A 21,470-nucleotide genomic window follows, 5' to 3' on the forward strand; every position below is an offset into this window, starting at 1 on the left:
TGGATTAAAGATGATTTACTAAATGTTCAATTTAGTAAATTCTGCTCTTAAGTTGAGGACATAAAAATAACCACTTCATGTGACATTATTGCCTTTTACTTCAAAATGATTAAATTAAACCTAAAATATGGAGCATATTTAATCTTTTGGGTAGTAGGAAGTTGTGCATCAATAAATTCAAAGTCTGTCTTCTGTTAAGTTTAGCTTTAAAGCTGTTCCAGTGGCAAGAACCACCACTTTGACTGCAACTATGGAAGGGAAATGAACTGGTATTACTGAGTATGCATGTACCAAGTCCTAATCGAAATAGTTTTTCCTTGTGCCTGTCAAGGTAGCAGTATTCTTCACTAGCTTCAGTCATAACTAGGACAAAGGAAGATGGTTTTGGTTGATGGAGGCCAATCATCTGAGCTCCAGGACATCATTGCAAGAGTGCAGCAACTCGTCAAGCCTGGGAAAGGACATGGGGACACTGCCAGTGGCAATTTCTACTCCAGGCCACACGCACACCAACCTGACTTGAAACTGCATTATTGCCATTCTTTCACTTGTCGCCAGGTCAAAATCCTGGAGCTCCCTTCCTAAAGGCACTGGGTTTAATCCATGGGATGTGGTTGTTGCCGGCTGGGACCAGAATTTATTGCCCTCGAGAATTAGCTGCACCAGAAACTGCAGCAGTTCAAGAAGACAGCTCATCACCACCACCTCGAGAGCAATTGGGGATGAGCAGCAAGTGCCAGTCTAACCAATAGTACCTGCATCCCACAAAAGAATTTTTTAAAAAAGAGCAGCGATGTAAACAGGTGTTTTTGGCCATTTCTCTCTTGGTTTGATGCATGCTCAGCCTGTCCCTACAAGTCTGCATTGTTCTCTTGCTGGCACCTATGGCCAGACATGGAAGCAAGTTTGGTGGCCAAAACTGAAGAAAACTGCAATTTGCTACTTTCAAATAGTTTCCAAAACTAATTGGTGCTGTGGAATTTGCCCAGCAATGTAATTGGAGCAGATATCTGATGCCAGTGGTTCTCACCATAGTTCAAAAATAAATACACTATTTTTCTTTCTCTCTCTTCCTCTCCCCTCTCTCGGTGCCATTAGTATTAGTCCAAGTTTGAATTGCATTCTTCAAAGTATCTTTTACACACTTGGAATGTGTGAAACTCTGTATCTGATGTTGTATATTTGCACTGGCTGAATGCAAAGCACTTGGAATTCTTTTCAAACAGTGTGAAGTACATCTTGTACAAGATAAATCTGAGCTGCAGCCAGCACTCGCTACTCTACTCCTATTCCCACCCCAAACCAAACTGCTGCTTTCCTTGACTTCTGGCTGATTAAGATTATTTGAGTTTATTTGTACAGTGCTAACCATTTTGGATTCTGAGGATGATAGGTCAGAGAAAGCTGATGAGTGGCATTTGTCTCACTCGGGTAGTAACTACATGAATGGGCAATTGTAATACCTTTACCTTCCCCATTACACTCTCATTTCACTTGTTTCACAAGATGGATATCGATTGCACAAAAAATTGCTGCATTAAAATCATCCTAAGAGTTTCTGTAATGTGTCCAATCTTCAAAAATCAAATTGTGACATAAAATAAAAAGAATCCTGCATGCCAGGAGTGTTTTAATCTAATTTCGTTCCTCTGACTAAATGAAACATGAGATTCGCCAGGATACTTCTTTATTCTTTCTTGGAATGTGGGCACTGCTGACAAGGTCAGCATTTGTTCATCCCTAATTGCCCTTGAGCTGAATAGTTTGCTGGGACACTTTTTTTTCTTAATTCGTGGGACGAGAGCAATCAGCCACATCGCTGTTGATCTGGAGTCACATGTAGGTTAGACCAGGTAAGGATGTCAGATTTCAAGCCCTAAAGGACACTTGTGGACCAGATAGGTCTTTACGGCAATCTATAAAGTCCTTGTGATCATCCTTACTGAGACTAGCTTTATAATTCCGTATTAACCAACTCAAAATCCACCAGCTGTCATGGTGGGATTTGAGCCCATGTCACCAGAACATTAGCTTGGGCTTCAGCATTACCATGTGCCACCATCTCCCCATGATGTTATGTGCTGAAATTAAATTTTATTTTCATTTGCTGCACTCTGCCAAAAGTGCCAGTTTATGGCTGTGACTTAATCCAGTAAGTCCCCCTTAACCTCTGCCAGACAGTTCTGTTGTGAGGTAGAGAAGGGATATGAGCAGAAATTGGCTACATCAGCTGTTGCAGACCTCCCAGTAGCAAACTATGAAGTGGTATCGTTGGAGACCTCGGTACAGGTGGCTTACCCCGGGGGAAACAAAACGGAACACCCAACATGTAATTCTAGAAAAAAGTGGAATTTGTTTGAATGTATCTATGATTTCACAATTTAACCTGGCTTAGAAAAAAGGAGCAAAATAATTTGAAACTGCTCTAAAGAATCTCAATTGTTTCTCCCCTTCTAAACACACTGATCCCTTTAACAATTATTGCATTCATAACGGGCAACTTCGAGTGCCATTTAAGTGTTTATTTTCACCTGGGAACCTTGATGGGTGTCCATAGACTGTTGCAAGCATGAAGGGTATCTCGACTGACCTTGGTCCGGTCCTGTCCAAGCTTAACACATGCACACTTGCAAATACGCTTGTTAAGGCAGTTTACAGCAGGAGAATTGAAGGGCAGTTAAGAAAATAAAAATTTGCACAGAAATTGGTTTGGATCTCCCGCTACCACAGAGCTGTTGAAGCATTCTTCTTAAATTGGAATTAATTAGACAGAAAAAGGATGTGAGAAGCTAGCAGAAGATATTAGAATTGGAGAAAAATACCAATGCAGATTTGATTGGGTGAATGGCCTGTTTTTGTACTATAAAGGGGGAGGTGGTAGCAGAGTAGTAATATCACTGGACAAGTATCCAGAGGCTTAGATTAATGATCTGGGGTCACAGCTTCAAATCTCATTACAGCAGCTGATAGAATTTGAATTTAGTTAATAAATCTGGGAATCAGTTAGTCTAATGGTGATTACAAAACCATTATCGATTGTCATAAAAACTGGTCTGGCTCACTAATGTTCTTTTAGGGAAGGAAGTCTGCTGACTTTACCTGGTCTGGCCTACATGTGATTCCAGAGTCGTGGCAATTGGTTGACTCAAATGCTCTCTGAAATGGCCTAAAGTGTAAAAGCAGTAACCTGGAGTCAACGGGGGCACACTCGACCCTGTTGGCCCTGCACAGACCTCCATATTAACATCTGGGACTTGTACCAAAGCTGGGAGAGCTGCCACAGACCAGTCAAGCCAAAAGTCTTGTGTAGTCATGCTCGCGGAGATGATGGCACAGTCAGGCAAGTGTTGCCCAGGAGTCCTCAACATCGACTTTGAATTCCATGAAGTCACATGGCTTCAGGCCAAATATGGGCAGGGAAATCTGCTGGTTACCACCTACTGCAGCCCCCCCTTCTGCTGGCAAATCAATACTTATCCATGTTGAACACTGGTTGGAAGAAGCACTGAGGGTGGCAAGGCACAGTATGTACACTGCATAGGGACGTCAATGCCCACCACCGAGAGTGGCTCTGTAATGCAACTGCTGGCAGAGTCCTAAAGGTCATAGTTGTTAAACTGCATCTTCGGCAAGTGATGAGGGAACCAACAAGATGTAGAAGCCTACTTGACTTCTTCCTTACCACTCTACCTGTCACAGATTAATCGGTCCATGCCTGTATTGGTAGGAGTAATCACTGCACTGTTCTTGTGGAGGCTAAGTCATTGAGGATGCTGTACATCTTGTTGTGTAGCACTCCCACCATGCTAAATGAGAGATCTAGCAACTCAAGACTCTGCATTCAGGAGGGCCATCAGAGGCTGAATTATACACAACCACAATCTGTAACCTCATAGTCTTGCATGTTCTCCATTACCATCAAACTGATTCAATGAAGAGTGCAGAATGGCAGGCCAGGAGTAGCAGCAAGTGTATATTTTAAAAATGAGGTGTCAACCTAGTGAAGCTACAATACAGGACTTCTTGCATGCCAAACAGTGGAAGCAGCAAACAATAGATGGAGCTAAGCAATCCCACAACCAATGGATCAGATCTAAACTCTGCTGTTGTCACAACCAGTTGTGAATGGCGATGGACAATGAAGCAAGTCACTGGGGAAGGTGGCTCCGCGAATGTCCCCATCCTCGATGTCAGAACCCAGCACATCATTGCAAATGACGAGGCTGAAGCATTTGTAGCCATCTTCAGCCAGAACTACCAAATGGATGATCCTCCAGAGATCCCCAGCATCTCCGATACCAGTCTTAAGCCAATTCAGTTCAGTCCATATGAAATCAAAACTGTTGGAGACAATGGATACTGCAAAAGCTTTGAGCCCTGACAACATTCTAGCAATAGCACTGAAGACTTATTTTTCTAGAACTTGCTACTTTTCAATCAAGCTGTTCCCATACAGCTGCAACACTGACACAGCAATGTGGGAAATTATCCGTTGCCAAAAGCAGGACAAATCCAACCCAGCCAATTATTGCCCCATCGGTCTACTCCATCAGTAAACTGATGGAAACTGTTGTCAATAGTGCAGCATTTGGTTAGCAATCTGCTCACTGAAGCTCAATTTGGGTTCTACCAAGGCCACTTGGTTCCTGACCTCATTACAGCTTGGTCCAAACATGAACAAAAGAGCTGAACTCCAGAGGTGAGGCGAGAGTGATGCCCTTTGACATCAAGGCAGCAGTTGACTGTGTGGCAGCAACAACCCCAGCAAACTGAAGTCAGTGGGAGTTGGGGAAAACTCTCCACTACTTGGACTCGCACCTAGCACAAAGGAAGATTGTTGTGGTTAACAGTCAATTATCTGAGTTACAGGACATCACGACAGGAGTTATTCAGGGTTGTGTTATTGACCCAGTCAACTTCAGCTGTTAAATCAGTTACCTTGCCTTCCATCATAAGATCAGAAATGGAGATGTCTACCAATTGTGCAATTTTCAGCACTATTGACGATGATTCAAATATTTAAGCAGCCATGCCTATGCTCCAGGACGTGGAAACATTCTGACTTGGCTGATTAGCAAGCAACAGTTCCACCACATAGGTGCCAGGCAATAACCATTACCAACAAGAGAATCTAACCATTGCCCCATCACATTCAATGGCATTACCATCACTGAATTGTCCACTGTAAACATACTGGGGGTTACTATTAACCAGAAACTGAACTGTACTAATCATATGAATACTGTGGCCTCAAGAGCATGCAAGAGGCTGGGAATTCTGCAGAGTAACTCTGACTTCCTAAAGGTTGTATGCCATCTACAAGGCACAAGTTGGAAGTGTAATGGAATGCTCTCCACTTTCCTGGATGAATGCAGCTCCACGACACCAAGGGCAAAGCAGTCTGCTGGATTGGCGCCCTATCCACCACCTTTGCCATTCACTCCCTCTACTACTGACGCATAGCAAGAGCAATGTACCATCTGCAAGATGCACTGCAGCAACTCGCCTAAGGCTCCTTAAGCAGCACCTTCCAAATCCACTACTACGAAGGACAATGGGAACATTACCACCTGCAAGTTACCCACCAAGTCGCACACCATCCTGACTTGGAACTCTATTGCTATTCCTTCTCTTGCTGGGTTAAAATCCAGGAACTCCCTTTGTAACAGCCTTGTGGAAGTTGCTACAACACACAGGAACTTTCAAGAAGACACCACACCATCACCACCTCCCCAGGGCAGTTAAGGATGTGCAATAAATTCTAGCCTAGCCAGTGATACCCATATACTATGAGTAACTATTTTAAATTCGTTGGAATTCTCCTTTGCCCAATCTTATCCGTTCCTGCTGCTTTCCTGTAGGTGCTACAGTGAGTTACAACACTCCTACTACAGTCCTGAGGTGAACTAACACAGCGTAACAAAGTGATTTGAATTTTGTACCTTCCTAATCAGCGTGATTAAGGCAGCTAAGAGTCAACCACATTGCTGTGAGTCTGAGCTATTCTGGCCAGTCTAGGAAGAGATGGCAGATGTCCGTCCTTAAAGGGCATTAATTAACCAGATGCTTTTTTTATGACAGTCTGGTAGTTTCATGGTCATCATTGCAATACGAGATTTTAAATTGATTTACTTATTGAATTTAAATTCCTCAACTGCCATGGTGGGACGTGAATTCCTTTCTCCAGGTCATTTGTTAGATTAGTAATGTAACAACTATGTTATAGCCTGTATTTACAAATACACCTCCAGGACTGTATAAAACAAATGTAAAGGCAGGTGAAAATATCAGCTTTCCTCAAAATACATTTTGGGCTTCTCTGGGTCAGAAGGGGTACATTTACCGGTCCCACCTACCACAGAAATCGTTGCAAGTGGGGCAGACTGTTGACCTTGGGCCGGGATTTCTGGTTTCAGGGTTTATTAGTTTAGTTTATTAGTGCCACAAGTAGGCTTACATTAACACTGCAGTGAAGTTACTGTGAAAATCCCCTAGTCGCCACACTCCGGCGCCTGTTTGGGTACACTGAAGGAGAATTTAGCACAGCCAATGATCTAACGAGCACTTCTTTCGGACTGTGGGAGGAAACCAGAGAACCCGAAGGAAACCCATGCAGACTCTGCACAGACAGTGACCCAAGCCAGGAATCAAACCCGGGTTCCTGGCGCTGTGAGGCAACAGTGCTAATCACTGTGCCACCGTACTGCCCCAGGGTAGGAGGGACCAGAAAATTCTCTCAATACTTCCCAAAGTCTTTTACAGCCATTTACAGTCCTAATCTGAAAATCCTGATGCCAAATTGAGAAGCTGTTTGAATGCCCTAACAGTTTCATAGAAGCAGGCTAGAGCTTGAATGGCTGGGTTGGCATCCAAATTCAAACTAGATATTCGGGTTTCATTCTTTGCAACCACACAGTTTTTTACGTATCTGCTCAGGTTTCTGTTTGTAGTGTGCCATTTCTATTATTTGAGAAAATTAACTAATTGAAATTTCAAGACCGCCAGAACACCCACATACAAAAGATTCTTTATTCCAAGTTGTTTGTTGTAAGTGGTGGTTTGTGTTTAACACCTAGATTAAAATTTGCTCTGGTTACCGAGCTAGTTCAAACAGTTGTACCGGTAATACAGTTTGATTGCTGTATAGCCCTTTGCTTCTCCTTTTCCCGTTGCAACTTATGCAGCCTTAAGCGTTTGGATTGGGATGAGGAGAATTTTTTTTTATTCAAAGGGTGCGCTGTGGATGTTCAATCGTTGAGTATATTTAAGACAGGGGTCAATAGGTTTTTGGGCACTACAGGAATATGGAGATAGTGCAAAAAGATGGAGTTGAAGTAGAAGATCTTGCTGAATGAAAGAACAGACCTGAGAGGTCAACTGTAGTCCTTATTTATTATGTTCCATGTCACACTGGCTTTTTAAAATTAAATTTGTGAGGTTATTGCAGTATTCTATGGAATAAAACGACTTGCTGTGAAATAAGCCTGTGACATCTGTCTATACCGATCAAACCTGGTTTCTGTACTGGCAGACAATGCACAAGAGGTGAAGCCTCTATATTTATATAACTCAAGCAAAAGAACACCTTTCGGTGAATAGTTAGCAAGGCGTGAAGGGATTTCAGATTGAACGCATATAATGGCGCATTTTCCAAAAGACCTTTGATTTGACGTGGGAATAAGGAAAAATTGTTTTTTTTGAGGGGGCAGAAATGCAATCTTTGAAGGTTTTTGGCTTTATTTGATGAAGTGGAGGGCCTGTGTCATTGTCTTGAGTTGGAAAAACAAAACCTATGGACTAAGAAGCCTATCAGGTAACTTCAAGTGGGGTAATTGTAGGGGGGGATTGCAGTAACAAAACTAATTATGCAGGGATATAGGTATCTGGGGATGTTGGTCAAAATGAGGGTAGTGGCTGTGGAAAAACATTTTGGGAGAGAATAGAGAAGCTTGCATCTTTCTACCTGTAGTTGCACATTATTGCACTTATTTCCAATTCAAATGAAGTTATTACATCATTGGGTGTGCTTCGTGTTCCCTTCAGTACCTTTAGTAAAGTTTCAGGCATGTGTGTGAGATCATGACTAATGTGCAACTATTGGTCCCATTCAAACAACTTAAAGAAGTTTTAAGATAAAAATTAAATTTGCTGATTGTAGGCAGGTACATTTTATAGTACTGAATCGTGCAGATGCTGAGCTTGTCAATTCCACACAGGCTTTAAGTGGGGACTTTGCAGGTAGCCTCAGCATCTCTTGATGTGGGAAGGGAGGGGGAAAAACAAGTATTACTAGGCTATCATTACCAACTGAACAATAATGCACGCTAAATCTAGAGATGGGGGAATAAGAAAAAGAAACTGAAAAGCATCTCTTCTACAAATGGCGTTCCTATTCGTGATGTTTAGCAGAAAATGAAAGGAGTTCACACCAGCTTGTCATCTATAGATGACAAACTTTTTTGAAGTTAATTAAAACATAGGAACTTGCATTCAAACTGGTAAATCAGTGATGGGAGGGGAACTTCCACGGTTGCTTAAGAGAATTGTTGAGCCATTGAACCCTTGATAGTGTTGAGTTTGATCTGCAGAATGTTCCTAAATTTCATCCAAGAATCAATGTCAGGAGGACTGTAACATAATTTGAGCTGACACTGCAGTTTTGACAACACCGTTCATGGTTTGTTTTTTTCCAGCTGTTGTTAATATACGTGACTGAAATGATCACTAATGAATAGCTTCAGTGCTAAGTATATTTTAAAAATTTAAATCAATACAAAACAAATCCAAGTGCCGGAAGAAGCCATTAGGTACAACAGGTCTATTGTTCCATCAATCCTATCTCATTTGTTTGTTTTCTCAACTTGCGTTGTCTCGTACACATCTGAGAGGGAAAGATTTCTCCGGATAATTGTAGCAAATTCATAACTGTTTATAAACAATCTTGCAAAATTCCCTCTGTCATTTTGCAGACAACTTGTTTCTCAAACCTAATAAACCTGAGTACTTTGAAGTGGCAGAAAGGCTTGGCAAAGGTAATATAGTAGATGTATGTGTACCTTCAAAAAACACTTTTCAAAGTACCACATAACTGACTGACTTCAAAAATGCAGAAGGTTAAAACAGTTTTGATATGCAGTTGGCCAGGCAGAGGGAGGAAAGTAGTGGTGAATGCATACTTTTCTGCAGAGGAGTATGCAGTAACGATCCCCAAAGACCATAAGGATCATTCTTTTTGTCTATATAAATGACCTGGACTTGGATATAGAGAGCAAAACTTGAAGATTGCAGGCAATACAATGCTTGCAGTGTAGTAAATAGTGACCATATTGGCACAGTATGGACACAGTCTGGTGACATAGTCAGCCATGTGGCAAATCCAATAATGTAGAAAAGGATGTACTTTGAGCAAAATTAATATTATCTAAATGGTGCTATTTTGAGGACTGCGCAAGAATGGAAAGACTTGGGATGTGTATTCATCCTCAAAGGTGGTAGGAAAAGTTTTACAAGGCAGTTTAACATGCATGGAACTGTTAGTTTTGTCGATAGGGATTTTTAACAAATAAGGTAATCATGCCAATCTTTTATATATAAATCTATCAATTAATCCTCAGCTGGAGTATTGTATATAATTCTGGGCAGCACATTTTAGGAAGGATGTTCAGGTCCTAGCAGGGTACAGAGGAAGTTTACTAAGAATGAGGAATTTCTGTAATATGGAGAGTTTGGAGAACGGAGTATTATTCGTCCTAGAGTAGCAAGGTAAAGATGGGAGCTAACACAGGTATTTAAACTTCTGAAAGGTTTTGATAGTTCTATGTCCACCAGCAAGTGGGTCTGTAATCAGAGGTCGTATCTTTAAAATAATTGAGGGTTACTCAGATTTGCAATACATAACTTGAGAGGATGGTGGAAATGGATGTTGTTGAAGCTTTTAATAATTGGGCTCGTATTTGAAGATGATTAATTTGCAGGATAATGAAGAAAAGGATGTGGCAGAAGACTAAATTGGCCAGATCTTTTTCAAAGAGCCAGCACAGGTGTGACAGGCTGAATGGCCTCCTTTTTATGCGCTATAAGCTTCTATTATGGAGCCATGTATAGAAAACTGTCCATTCTGTTCTCCCTTTTTTTTTTGTATTTTCACTTTTCCCCTTTAATCTACCCTTGCCTTCTCCTGTGACTGTTACTTTTCTCTCGCAAAAGTTGCAACTTGTGAGCTTGTCCATATGGGTATTTGTAATAGAACCAGTGGCTAGTGACTAAGAAAAACAATTTCTCTCTCTCCTTCTCCCTTTTGTCGTAAGGACCCTGAAGCAAACCCAAAGCTCTGTGGGTTTGGATGAGTTACTGAGTAGACCAGGTACTGAAACTGAAATTTTCAAGTTTACATCAGCTCGCTGCTCCATCGTCTGATGCAGTAGTTCCTGAACCATCGGAGAATTGTGTGATTACCATTTGCAGGGTTGTATTTCTTCAACCCCACCCCATGTATTGTTAGCCAGTTTGTGTGATTTTAAAAATAGTTATTCTCATCTTTCCATTCTGCGCAAATACAAAATAACCATCCCACCAATCACACTCAGCAGGTTAGAGCGAAGAGGGGTTCTGTATTGAACGTGGGAAGCTGGTTATTCCTGACCTCGAATGCTGGTATTAAATGAAAACATTTATTTTGCAAGTTATAATTGTAGCATGTCAGCATTTCTGTTAACATCATTAATAGAAGCTATGTGCATATTTAGTTTGAAATGTAATTTTGTATAAATGACAACTTAATCAGAAGCTTAATGCTTGCCAGTGGAACTGAATGAAAAAGTGGCAGTGAATTCCAGCTGTAACCCAGAATGTGTTGAGTCAGTGTTGCACTTTGCTTGCTTATATTTGTATAAATAAAATCCCTTTACTAATGAATCAGATTTACAAGCGAGCATCTATAAATTGTAAGTTTTTGAAATAGTTATGTAAATTTTAAAGTGGTGGAACACATTTTTTGAATTTATTTCCTTTTATAAGCATCCCATGTTATCACTTGAACATTTGGTAAAGGAAAACTGCACTGAAAATTATTTGAATGTACTTCTGAAATAATTCCATTAACTATTTGAGTAAATTTCAGGAGTAAAACTGCAGTCAATATTTGAGGTTTCCATGCTCAACCGGTGATGCTTGCGTTTGTGGAAGTTAATTCTCCATTAGGATATGGGTCGCTTTTTAAAATTCATCTACAGATTGGTATCTTTCCTCTGTAGAAATTTCACCACCTCTTGTCAATTCGAGCTTCACTCCAAGCACGCAGTCTTGGGCATCACTGCGATGCAATAATGAATGACTGCTATACATGGAGAGATGCTGTTCTTCAGATGAAATGTTCAAAATTCGAAGAGCAAGGGGCATAATGGCTGCTGCTGTTCTCTCGAACAATATGATCAGATAACAGTTTAATTTAGTTACTCATCTAAATTTGCTATTGGGATTTTTCTGTGCACAAAATGGCTCCAGCTATTGTCAACTTAAGTGACTACAGTTCAGAATTGTTCATCATTTGCTTTGCAAATTGTTTTATCTATGGTGAGATAATATAGAAGTGCAAGTTATTCTTGCACTTATCCAGTTCTGAATCATCATTCTATAAAGTGGAAGGAAATCATTTGGACCATACACCTGAGCTGACTTTCTCAAACTCTTATTCATTATCTTATCTTTATCTTATCTACTTCCTATAACGTTTTCAGATTACTCTTTCTGAAATAAATACCAATACCCTTCTGACAAGTGTACCGTGGGCAGCTGACTGGCTACCTAGTAGTCGCAGCGGTAAGCCTGATCCAGCTTGAGGCATGCTGGACTTTGGCAGAGTGAGTCAGTCAGTTCCTGGCCGCCTCAAATTTAGTATCAACTTTTTTCACTGCTGTGCTTTTTTTTTATGGTCTCCTGAACCAGAGCTGATACCTTCTGGGTAAGGAGAAATTTGTTTGTTTTTCCAAGCTCAGTATCAATCTGGATTCTTTTATTCCCAATTTATTATCTGCACCTGTAAAATATACTATTTTGCGGCGCCACACTTGGACAATTAATTATAAGAATGGTAATTGGCTTTATTTCAAGAGGTTGCATCTTTGTAAAAGTAGAGTTTGTTCACCTGATTTTAATTTCTCTACAGGTCTAATAATAAAATTGTTGAGGTTCAACCTGAACAACTGACGCCATTTCGGTCTCTGGAAACACTGGACCTCAGTAACAATCACATTTTTGAACTGAGTACATTCCCTCCTCTACAACTTCGATATCTGTAAGTATGTTGGATACTTTTGAGACACGTTTTCTGATAATCATGCGAAACAAATTGTGCTTTAGCAGATGCGTAGCATTTCGGATTAAACAGAGAGAGCCTTTTGACCTAACTTTGCTCAAAATGCAGGAGCCTACTTATTTTGCAGGCTTACCTTTCACCAAGCAAATCCTGTTGAATGCATTAAATTTCCCATGGAAAAATGCTTCCTGACATTTCCCTGAGCACCATGCTAGTGATGACAAGTGTAAAAAGTAGCCACAGCAACAGCTGTGCCCAAATTTATTTTGGGCATCGAATATAAAATAATGCCCCACATCTTTTCACAAGAGGTGTAATCAGAACAAATGTACTTCAAGCCAATGGGAGAAATATTAGGAGTGGTTGTTAAGGAGGGTGATGATGGCAGAGAAGCAAAAGGAGATGGTAACAGTTGAGAGGTTGGCCAGGGATATGTATTGACAGGAAATCAGTGAATTTGGAGGAGAAAAGATGATGGGGAGCTGAGTCGCAGCAATAATAACCGTCCCATTATATTGGGGCACTTCCCAGGCCTTCCTATTTGGTTTTCACAGCAGCAACCCTGAGATAAATAGGTTAATCAGTCACAAACTAGTGTAAGTTAAAATGGCACCTTATGGTTTGCTATTGAAGGAATTAGCAACATTGAAAATTTAAGTGTACATCAGTATAAATGTTGTTCCTGTGATTCTTTTACCAGCTCAGTATTCCAAGAGTTTATGGTTCACAAAAGTTTTTCTGAAGATGCAGCCAGTATACTGGATTATAGGGAAATATGATTTTCTTGATCATGCAAAATTTGAGTTGCTGCAATAAAAGTTATGATTTTTGTACAGTAACATAGCCACAAATTTTGAATTGAGCAACTTGACCGTTGCCTGTAACAGGAGTGTTCAGCTGTATCTCTGATTTACAGTATCACATGGGTAGTACTTCATGTATACTTTCAATACTCATGATGGGAAGCGAGACATTTTATCGCAGTGGTATGAATGTGTATGTATCTGTGTCATGGAGTGGTTTTCTCATCGAGTAGATTCTTGTAGGGGTCACTTGATGGAGATCATCTGGAGTAGCTGAGTTTTCCTCTTTCTAACCCAAAGGCACCTAGGTCAGTTGTCATGTCCTGGCTGTCACTGACTAATTCCGCGCAGGCCAAGGATTAAAACTAAGGTTTTGCATGTGCGTTTTATGAACAGAATGACGTCTCTTTTTTTTTTTAGAAAAAAACCTTTGGAAGGAAGAGGAGGAAGAACTAAATCAGATTAGATTTGTTTGGAGAACACTAATGCAAATGTCTGTGGTGCAATTTTGCTGATCAGATCTCTAATCATGACTGTGTTATTGTTTAGGTACATCAACAATAACAAAATAACGTACCTGGATCCTGGTTGCTTTAACAATCTTTCCAACACCCTTCAAGTCCTAAAGTTAAACCGGAACAAAATTTCAGCTATTCCTCCCAAGAAGTTTAAGCTGTCGCATCTTCAACACTTGTAAGTTTGTTTTTGTATCAAAATTGCAAAGAAAAACCAGCAAATTTCAGTTGTGTTTATGCATTGTGAATTTCTGATTTTAAATACTCAAATATCCTCTCCCCTATTCAATTTTTTCTAAAATGAAAAATGAATTGCTCTGTCATAACCAGCTTTCTCATCTTAATTTTGTTGCAGGGAACTCGGCCGCAACAAGATCAAAAAAGTGGTTGGCCTGACGTTTCAAGGACTCAGTGCTTTGAAATTTCTTAGATTACAAAGAAATGGCATTACAGAACTCATGGATGGAGCTTTCTGGGGACTGAGTAACATTGAGACCTTGTGAGAACTGCTTTTAATTATTCAGTATGGTTTTATATGAACAATTCATAAGCCCAAAATAGAATTGATTTGCAACTCTTAGATGCCGTCAAAGATTTTTGTTCAGATGTTTGCAAATTATGAAATCACTTAATTTGAGTTTTAACCAAAATAATTTTCTTTTCTTTTTAACAAAGTACTTGGTTCAGCAAAATATGTAAAAAAAAACATGTTTGTAAAATGAGCTGCTTTCTACCTTCTTGGCCTCGCAGCTTTGGCAGTTGATTCTCATTCCAGAGACTGCAGCCACATGGCCTGGATCTTTGAAATTGCGTTTGCCAAGCTTTTTAATGTGTAACAAACAGGTAAAAGAGATAATAAAACCCTATTTTTCAGGGTAATGCAAGTTGACGTTTTAATTTTTTTTTCCCAGACAACTAGATTTTAACAATTTAACAGAAGTAACGAAAGGATGGCTGTATGGCTTGCGCATGTTGCAGCAACTTAACCTCAGCCAGAATGCCATCAACAGGATCAGCCCAGATGCCTGGGAGTTCTGCCAGAAACTCAGTGAGCTGTGAGTAGCTTTTATTCTATTCCAGTTTGTGTAGACATCAAGCCAAAATGTTAGCTTTGTGTTTGTGGGTACTTTTCACAAAGTTTATATGAAGATGACCAAAGTAGTGTTTCTTATAAGAGGCGAGATGTAAGTTTTCATAGAAGAATCATAGAATCCCTACAGTGCAGAAGGTGGTCATTCGACTCATTGAGCCTGCACCGACAACGATCCTGCCCAGACCCTATCCCTGTACTTACCCTGCTAGTCTTCCTGACAGCATGGCCAATCAACCTAACCTGAACATCTTTGAAGTCTGGGAGGAAACCGGAGCACCTGGAGGGAACCCATCCAGACACTGAGAGAACATGCTAACTCTGCACAGACTGTGACCCAAGGTCGAAATTGAATTTGGTTCCCAAACCTTAATGACTTGTTTGTTGTGCTGCTCTTTTTTTCTACTTGATTAACAACTGTCAACTTAAATGACATTCGTACTAACATGATACCATTTAATATGTTGGACATGATAAACAACTGTGAACCTTGCACTTATTGACATCCTGTCTGTCTGCTCTGGGATACAAAAGACCGCGGTGGCATTATTAGGAAAAGAAAACTGGAAACTTTCCTAAATTCATGGCTAATGTTCCTCTTTCCCCAAACAAATGAACTGACCATCTCATTTGCTTTTTATGGTATTGTGCTCTCTGCAATTGGTTGCTGTATTTGTTTAAATAGCAAGAGTGACTACACCTTAAAACTCATCCCACAACTATGACGCCATTTGGGACTATTTTGAGGTATCCCGATGTGTAAAGCACTTTCTTTCAGTTAAGTTAACTTCTGTAAGAAGTGATTATAAATTAGTTTCTTGATAATGGATATCTTTTAGTTAATTGCAAAGATGTTAATCTCCTCAGTCCAATGTGGAAGCTGTGTTCAAAGAGTGCATTTTGGAGAGCCGGGGTGTTAATTATTGACTTGCAAATGGCTTGGGTCTCTTATTCGTTTGTGGAACATGGGCGTTGCTGGTTGGGCCAGCATTTATTGCCCAAGGGGCACTTAAGAGTCAACCACAATGCTGTGGCTTTGGAGTCACATGTAGGCCAGACCAGGTAAGAATGGCAGATTTCCTTCCCTAAAAGACATTCGTGAACCAGATGGGTTTTTCTGACTATCGACAATCGTTTCATGGTCATCAGTAGATTCTTAATTCCAAATATTTGAGAATGCTGCAAATATGGACTGGTTGCCCAACTATGGGATTTTATGCAAACGAGCTGGATTTTGCCCCTTCTCCCTCCACCCGAGTGTAAAATAAGGCATGCTGACATCAGGTCAGTATTGTAACATCACATCAGTCTCCCAAATTATGGAAGGCAAGCAGGCATAAAACTCAGAAGTCCGCCTGCCATTTTGTACTTGAAAGGCTTAATAGTAGTAATTAATTAACCAATCCCCCACAATTTTTTGTTGCCCACTGCATTTTACTGGTGGTGGACTTGGAAAAGGTTTAGACATGTTTTATGGTAACTGTGCGACAAGGCAGCATGAGGGTGGAAGAAAAAGCTTAACCAGGACCATGGCTAAATTTAGTGGCAAATTCTGTTGGGGAAGGTGGCAGTATCATTTTAACTCGTATATGTAAATCTGTTTAGAGCCTTCAATGCAAATAAAGACAGATTTTGAGATAAGGAACCTTTAACTTGGTTAAATATTAGAAAAGATTGTTTGATACAGTTGTTTTTTAAATGAAATCGCTTCTTCCGCCAAAAATCCTCATCAGTGAGCCCCTGGGCTGTCTTGCATTGCTCACCTTCATTCATGACCAACTTCAGTTTGTGGCATAGCCCCCCTGTTGCCTGATCTCCTGGACTAGACTCCCAATTGGGTGCGGAGCCCCTTTCCGCTTCTAACAGATCACCTTCCTTCTGGGCAGCCACTAATTGGCCATTCAGTACTTGTTCAATGAGCCTGGACAGCTGTAGCTAGTGGACCACTCCGGTTCCACACTGCCAGAAAAGCGCAAAATCCGCCTCCATGTTGCACATAACCTGTATAAGTTGCTTTAGTTTAAATGAAGACTGGTGATGTTAATACAAAAACCCCACAGCTTCAGGCAGGAAGACATTCTTTGTCCATTTTGCCCACTTATCTACCCTATTCCCTTGCTGCATTTCTAATAATCCAGAATCCCATGTTAATACTTGGTTTGTTTCTTTTCACCTATCCCTGGACACTTAAATATAACTGGTATTAATCTTCGTACTTTTATTTACTGTTCCCAATGTTCAATTTTTTTGCATTGACAGAGATGTTTCGTTCAATGAGTTAGCACGCCTAGAAGATTTCAGCTTTGTTGGCCTGAGCCTCCTTGGACAGCTATATATTGGAAACAATCAAGTGAGCTACATCGCTGATGGTGCCTTTGGAGGACTTTCCAGCTTGCACAGCCTGTAAGTTTTATATACATGTTCTGTTTTTGTGGGAGACCTATAATGGTAGCTGTGTGACATACAAGTGTTTATTTCAATCTATATTTGCCAGACTGTTTTGTTGGTGCTTGTGCCTCAGTCAAGTTTCTGTCCTGCCAAAGTCCAACACAGCTGTTTATATCACAGGTGACACTATTCTTCTCAATCTGTTTTGTGCTTTTGCACAATTCACCCCCTACATCCTTCTCTGACATCCAGCTGGGTTGGACAGCACTCATCTGGTTCTACTCTGATCTATCCAGTTACAGCTAGAAAGTCACTTACAATGACTTCTCTTGTACTTGAACTATAACACCCTGAGACCCCCATGCATATTTACTTGTCCCCTCTTATTTCACACCTTGTTACCATTTCTCAGTGAAGGAAGTCAAATGCACAGTGTCAATTTTTGCCTGTACGCAGCTCTGCCTCACTGCCACCTCTCTCGATCCCTCCACTATCTAAATTATAAGATTTCTTGGCAACATGCATTAAGCACCTGAAGCCACAAATACATACCCTGCTCAGTAGACACTTCAAAATCCTCCTCGCTACATACATAGACTTGTGTCTGTGGGACAGCTGCTCCAATTTTGACTAGACAAGCAACAGTCTGACGTAATTGTACTGACTGAATCATACCTCACAACCATTCTTCCAGATTCCTTCATCACTATCCCAGATTATGTCCTGTCCCACTGCCAGGACAGATCCACCCAGGAATTATGGTACACAGTCAGGAGCGAATTCCCTGGTGTTCTTTACGTTGAATCTGGACCATATGAAATTTCATAGCAAAAGTTTCATAGTTCAAAAACAGGCAAGGAAACCACCTATGACCCTCCCTCAGTTGATGGATCAGCAATCCTCCACATTGGACACCACTTGCAAGAAACAGAGGATAGCAGGGGTACAGAACGCACTCCGGGGGGGACTTGAATGTCCATCAAGAATGTCAGTGTGGTCAGCAGTGGTGCTGCCAAACAGAAGCCTTGAAGAACATACTTGCCAAACTGATTCTGTCTACACTTCCCGCTGCCTCGGCAAAGCAGCCAGCATAAATAAGGATCCCATGCACCCCAGACATTCTCTCTTACACTTTCTTCTGTCAGGAAAAAGATACAAATGTCTGTCATGTACTAACCGACTCAAGAACAACTTCTTCCCTGCTGCTGTCAGACTTTTGCCTCGCACCAAGTTGATCTTTCTCTACACCCTAGCTATGACCGTACCACTACATTCTACACACTCGTTTCCTTCTATGAACGATATGCTTTGTATAGTGCGCAAGAAACAATACTCTTCACTGTATGTTAATACATGTGACAATAAATCAAACCAAACTGGATCTGCAGCAAGCGGCAAGAGAACCAACACAATGGAAAAACCTACATAACCTTGCCCCCTCAATCTGCCTGCCACTCTGTAAAATACCCAACCCAGTGCCAAGGCAGCCAGAATTTGGAGTGGGGGTAAAGCATTCCTTGGGGAAATAAATAAAAACAGAAAATGCTGGAGATATTCAGCAGGTCATGCAACATTTGGGGGGAAATTTTACTGGCTGCTTCCAAATGCTGTGTGCTGATAGTGGACAAATATGGGTTAAGTGGTTGCACAGGCCAATAAGTGTTAGTACACAAAGCTGTATGTTAAACTTTTTGATTTGATCAAGTTCACCCAGGAATAGAAATGAAGCGAAGAAATTAAGGGGGGGCCCTTTTTATAAATGTATGTTTTTAACATGAGGTTGAGCCCTAGACTGTCTTCACAAAGTGATTTTTGCTTGGCTTTACTTAATCTGATTTCCTATCTGTTCTGCTTGTAGAGTAGTTGAGAGCCCTTATTTCTCACTTACTTTCATGTCTTACTTTTTTCAGTAGGTTTGAAAGAAGCCAGGCAAAACTTAATTAGTGGTAATTTCTGAAAGCGTGATGCATCTTTTAATAGCTATGAAATCCAAGGAAGCCCATAAAAGATGCTTGGAGAGCCATTGAAGGGCAGGTGGATAGCTGGAGATGATTACTAAGACCTTGGGCCATTCAACTAGTCAGTGAAAGGAGAGTTGAATGTGATGTTCATTGAAGTTCAAGCCAGTGCAATTTCAAGTGGGCCCTTTTTGTGCCACAAGAATTAATAAGAGTCTATTCATTTTAATATTCAATATAAATTGACCATGCAGCTTTAACCTTTTATGAAACTTATTTTTAAAGTTTAAACAATTCCATTCTGTAATTTAGTTAGTTTGATGACAATAGGTGAACAATCTCGGTGAAATGTAACCCCTCCATACCACCCCCCCCAACCCCGGCAGCAAGTGGTGCACAGCACGTGAAGCCCCATAGACATCAACAGGACCAGAAGATCCCGTCGCCAGCCAGTTCTGGGCTGCCGTGTGGTGGCTGGAAAATCCCACCCATAGTATTGAGTCAGATTGATTATGGAATTAAACCCATATTTTACAGAACATTTGCTTACCTAGTCTCTAATACTTTTTTATTTAATGCACCCAAACAGAGACCTGAAAAACAACGAAATATCATGGACCATTGAGGATATGAATGGGGCTTTCTCTGAATTGAGCAAACTTAAGAAATTGTAAGTGCTGTTTGTTTTGTTTGCAATGGAATTCTCACTTAGTAACTAGGATGGTTTCAGTATATTGTGTGCATGTGACTTTGGGTGCAAAGACTGTTCAGAGGTGACTTCAAATGTTGAAGCAAGCTATTTTGGGCTCTTGAGTCTTATGGAATGGAGTAACGAGGGCTCTGTGCTCGAGGGTGACAAAAGTAAGCATGCCTGTGGATATGCTTTGATCGGGGCAGTTCGATAAGAGCCATGCAACTGGGGATGCTGTTGGAACCCGAGGACCCTGTGCCTTATTTTGAAAACCTAAAACTGAGTATCAGGATTATACTTAAATAATAATCAGACAAAAATCACCAAATGTTATCTTATAGCAGAGAAAACAGGGCAAGTATAGCAACAAAATTGGATTTCTTGTTAGATAGTGAACTTGCTACAACTGTAAGTTTTAGTTGAAAGATTTTCAACACAGGTTAGATGTGGCAATAGTTATTTTCTTTTTGTGAGACATGGGCATTTGTTGCCCATCCTTAGTTGCCTGAGGGCAGTTGAGAGTCAACCACATTGCTGTGGCTCTGGAGTCATGTGTGGGCCAGACCGGGTAAGGATGGCAGATTTCCTTCCCTAAAAGACAGTAGTGACCCAGATGGTTTTTTTCACGAATGATTTCATGGTCATCAGTAGATTCTTAATTCCAAATAATTTTTATTGTATTCAAATTTCCACCATCTGTCGTGGTGGGATTCAAACCAGGGGTCCCCAGGACATTAGCTGAGTTTCTGGATTAATTGTCTAGTAATACCACTAGACCATCACCTAGCCTTTTCACAATAGGTTTGTTTGATCTCTTGTTTGCCAAATGTCTTAGTGTATGAGAGATTTTTATATGAAGTGAAGCTTGAGTCATCAATTTATTCCAAACCCCCATTAATAGTGCTGATTTTACTCATGTGCACATTTGTTTCTCTATAATTAAAATTAAATGTTTATTCTCTAGGGGACTACAAGGAAATCGAATTAGATCAATCACAAGAAAAGCATTTTCTGGCCTGGATGCACTTGAATACCTGTAAGTATCCTGTAATTCCAGCACAGATGGTGCTGAGTGCTTCAGCCAGTTAAACCATTAATATGTACTTAACTGATAAAGTGGCAAATGATCATTTTAAGTGTTTATTAATTGTAGTGTATCGATGTAGAGATGAACACTTTGTGCCAATGCCAGAGACCTTGGATATTAATTGTTTTAACTTATCACTTTGCAATCAAATAACGTGATTAGTAGTCTTTAAGCAATCAGAACTGATTAGTCCTTTGAGCACTGTCACTTTAATTAATGCTTTAAATCGAATATTTTAAATTAGACAAAGTTGGAGCGGTATTAGCGTTTTTTTAAAAAAAATGCTGACTGCAGAGGAAATCTTGGTGGGTATCGTATTTCATTGACGCATGTTTTCTGTTTTTTAACAGGGATCTGAGCAATAATGCAATTATGTCTGTCCAGAACAATACCTTTTCTCAAATGAAGAAACTTCACGAATTGTAAGTGTGACATGATTGCGAATGTCTTATAACATGATATGTTGCAACTAACTTTTGGATCTCTCCTTGAGTATATTTGAAGCAAAGTTGCAATTAAGATCTAAAGTCCTATTCATGCAGTTTAGTCACAAGTCGCAACTTCCATTTTTGATTTGATTTTCTTTTTGTAAACTTATTTTACTTGCATGATATTTGAGCATTTG

The 21,470-nt window shown here is 40.4% G+C and overlaps 1 protein-coding gene across 1 annotated transcript in view; it reads left to right on the forward strand.

Moving 5' to 3' along the window:
• lrig3 (leucine-rich repeats and immunoglobulin-like domains 3) overlaps positions 1-21,470 on the forward strand; it is a 56,911-nt gene that overhangs the window by 24,992 nt on the left and 10,449 nt on the right. Inside the window, exons 4-11 of the mRNA XM_078219696.1 lie at positions 12,164-12,292; positions 13,666-13,809; positions 13,987-14,130; positions 14,543-14,686; positions 16,981-17,124; positions 19,657-19,737; positions 20,723-20,794; positions 21,196-21,267. Coding sequence (XP_078075822.1) covers positions 12,164-12,292; positions 13,666-13,809; positions 13,987-14,130; positions 14,543-14,686; positions 16,981-17,124; positions 19,657-19,737; positions 20,723-20,794; positions 21,196-21,267 — 930 coding nt within the window. The remainder of the gene's footprint in view (positions 1-12,163; positions 12,293-13,665; positions 13,810-13,986; positions 14,131-14,542; positions 14,687-16,980; positions 17,125-19,656; positions 19,738-20,722; positions 20,795-21,195; positions 21,268-21,470) is intronic.

This window comes from Mustelus asterias, chromosome 9, assembly GCF_964213995.1.
Source record: "Mustelus asterias chromosome 9, sMusAst1.hap1.1, whole genome shotgun sequence".
NCBI classification, from domain to species: domain Eukaryota; kingdom Metazoa; phylum Chordata; class Chondrichthyes; order Carcharhiniformes; family Triakidae; genus Mustelus; species Mustelus asterias.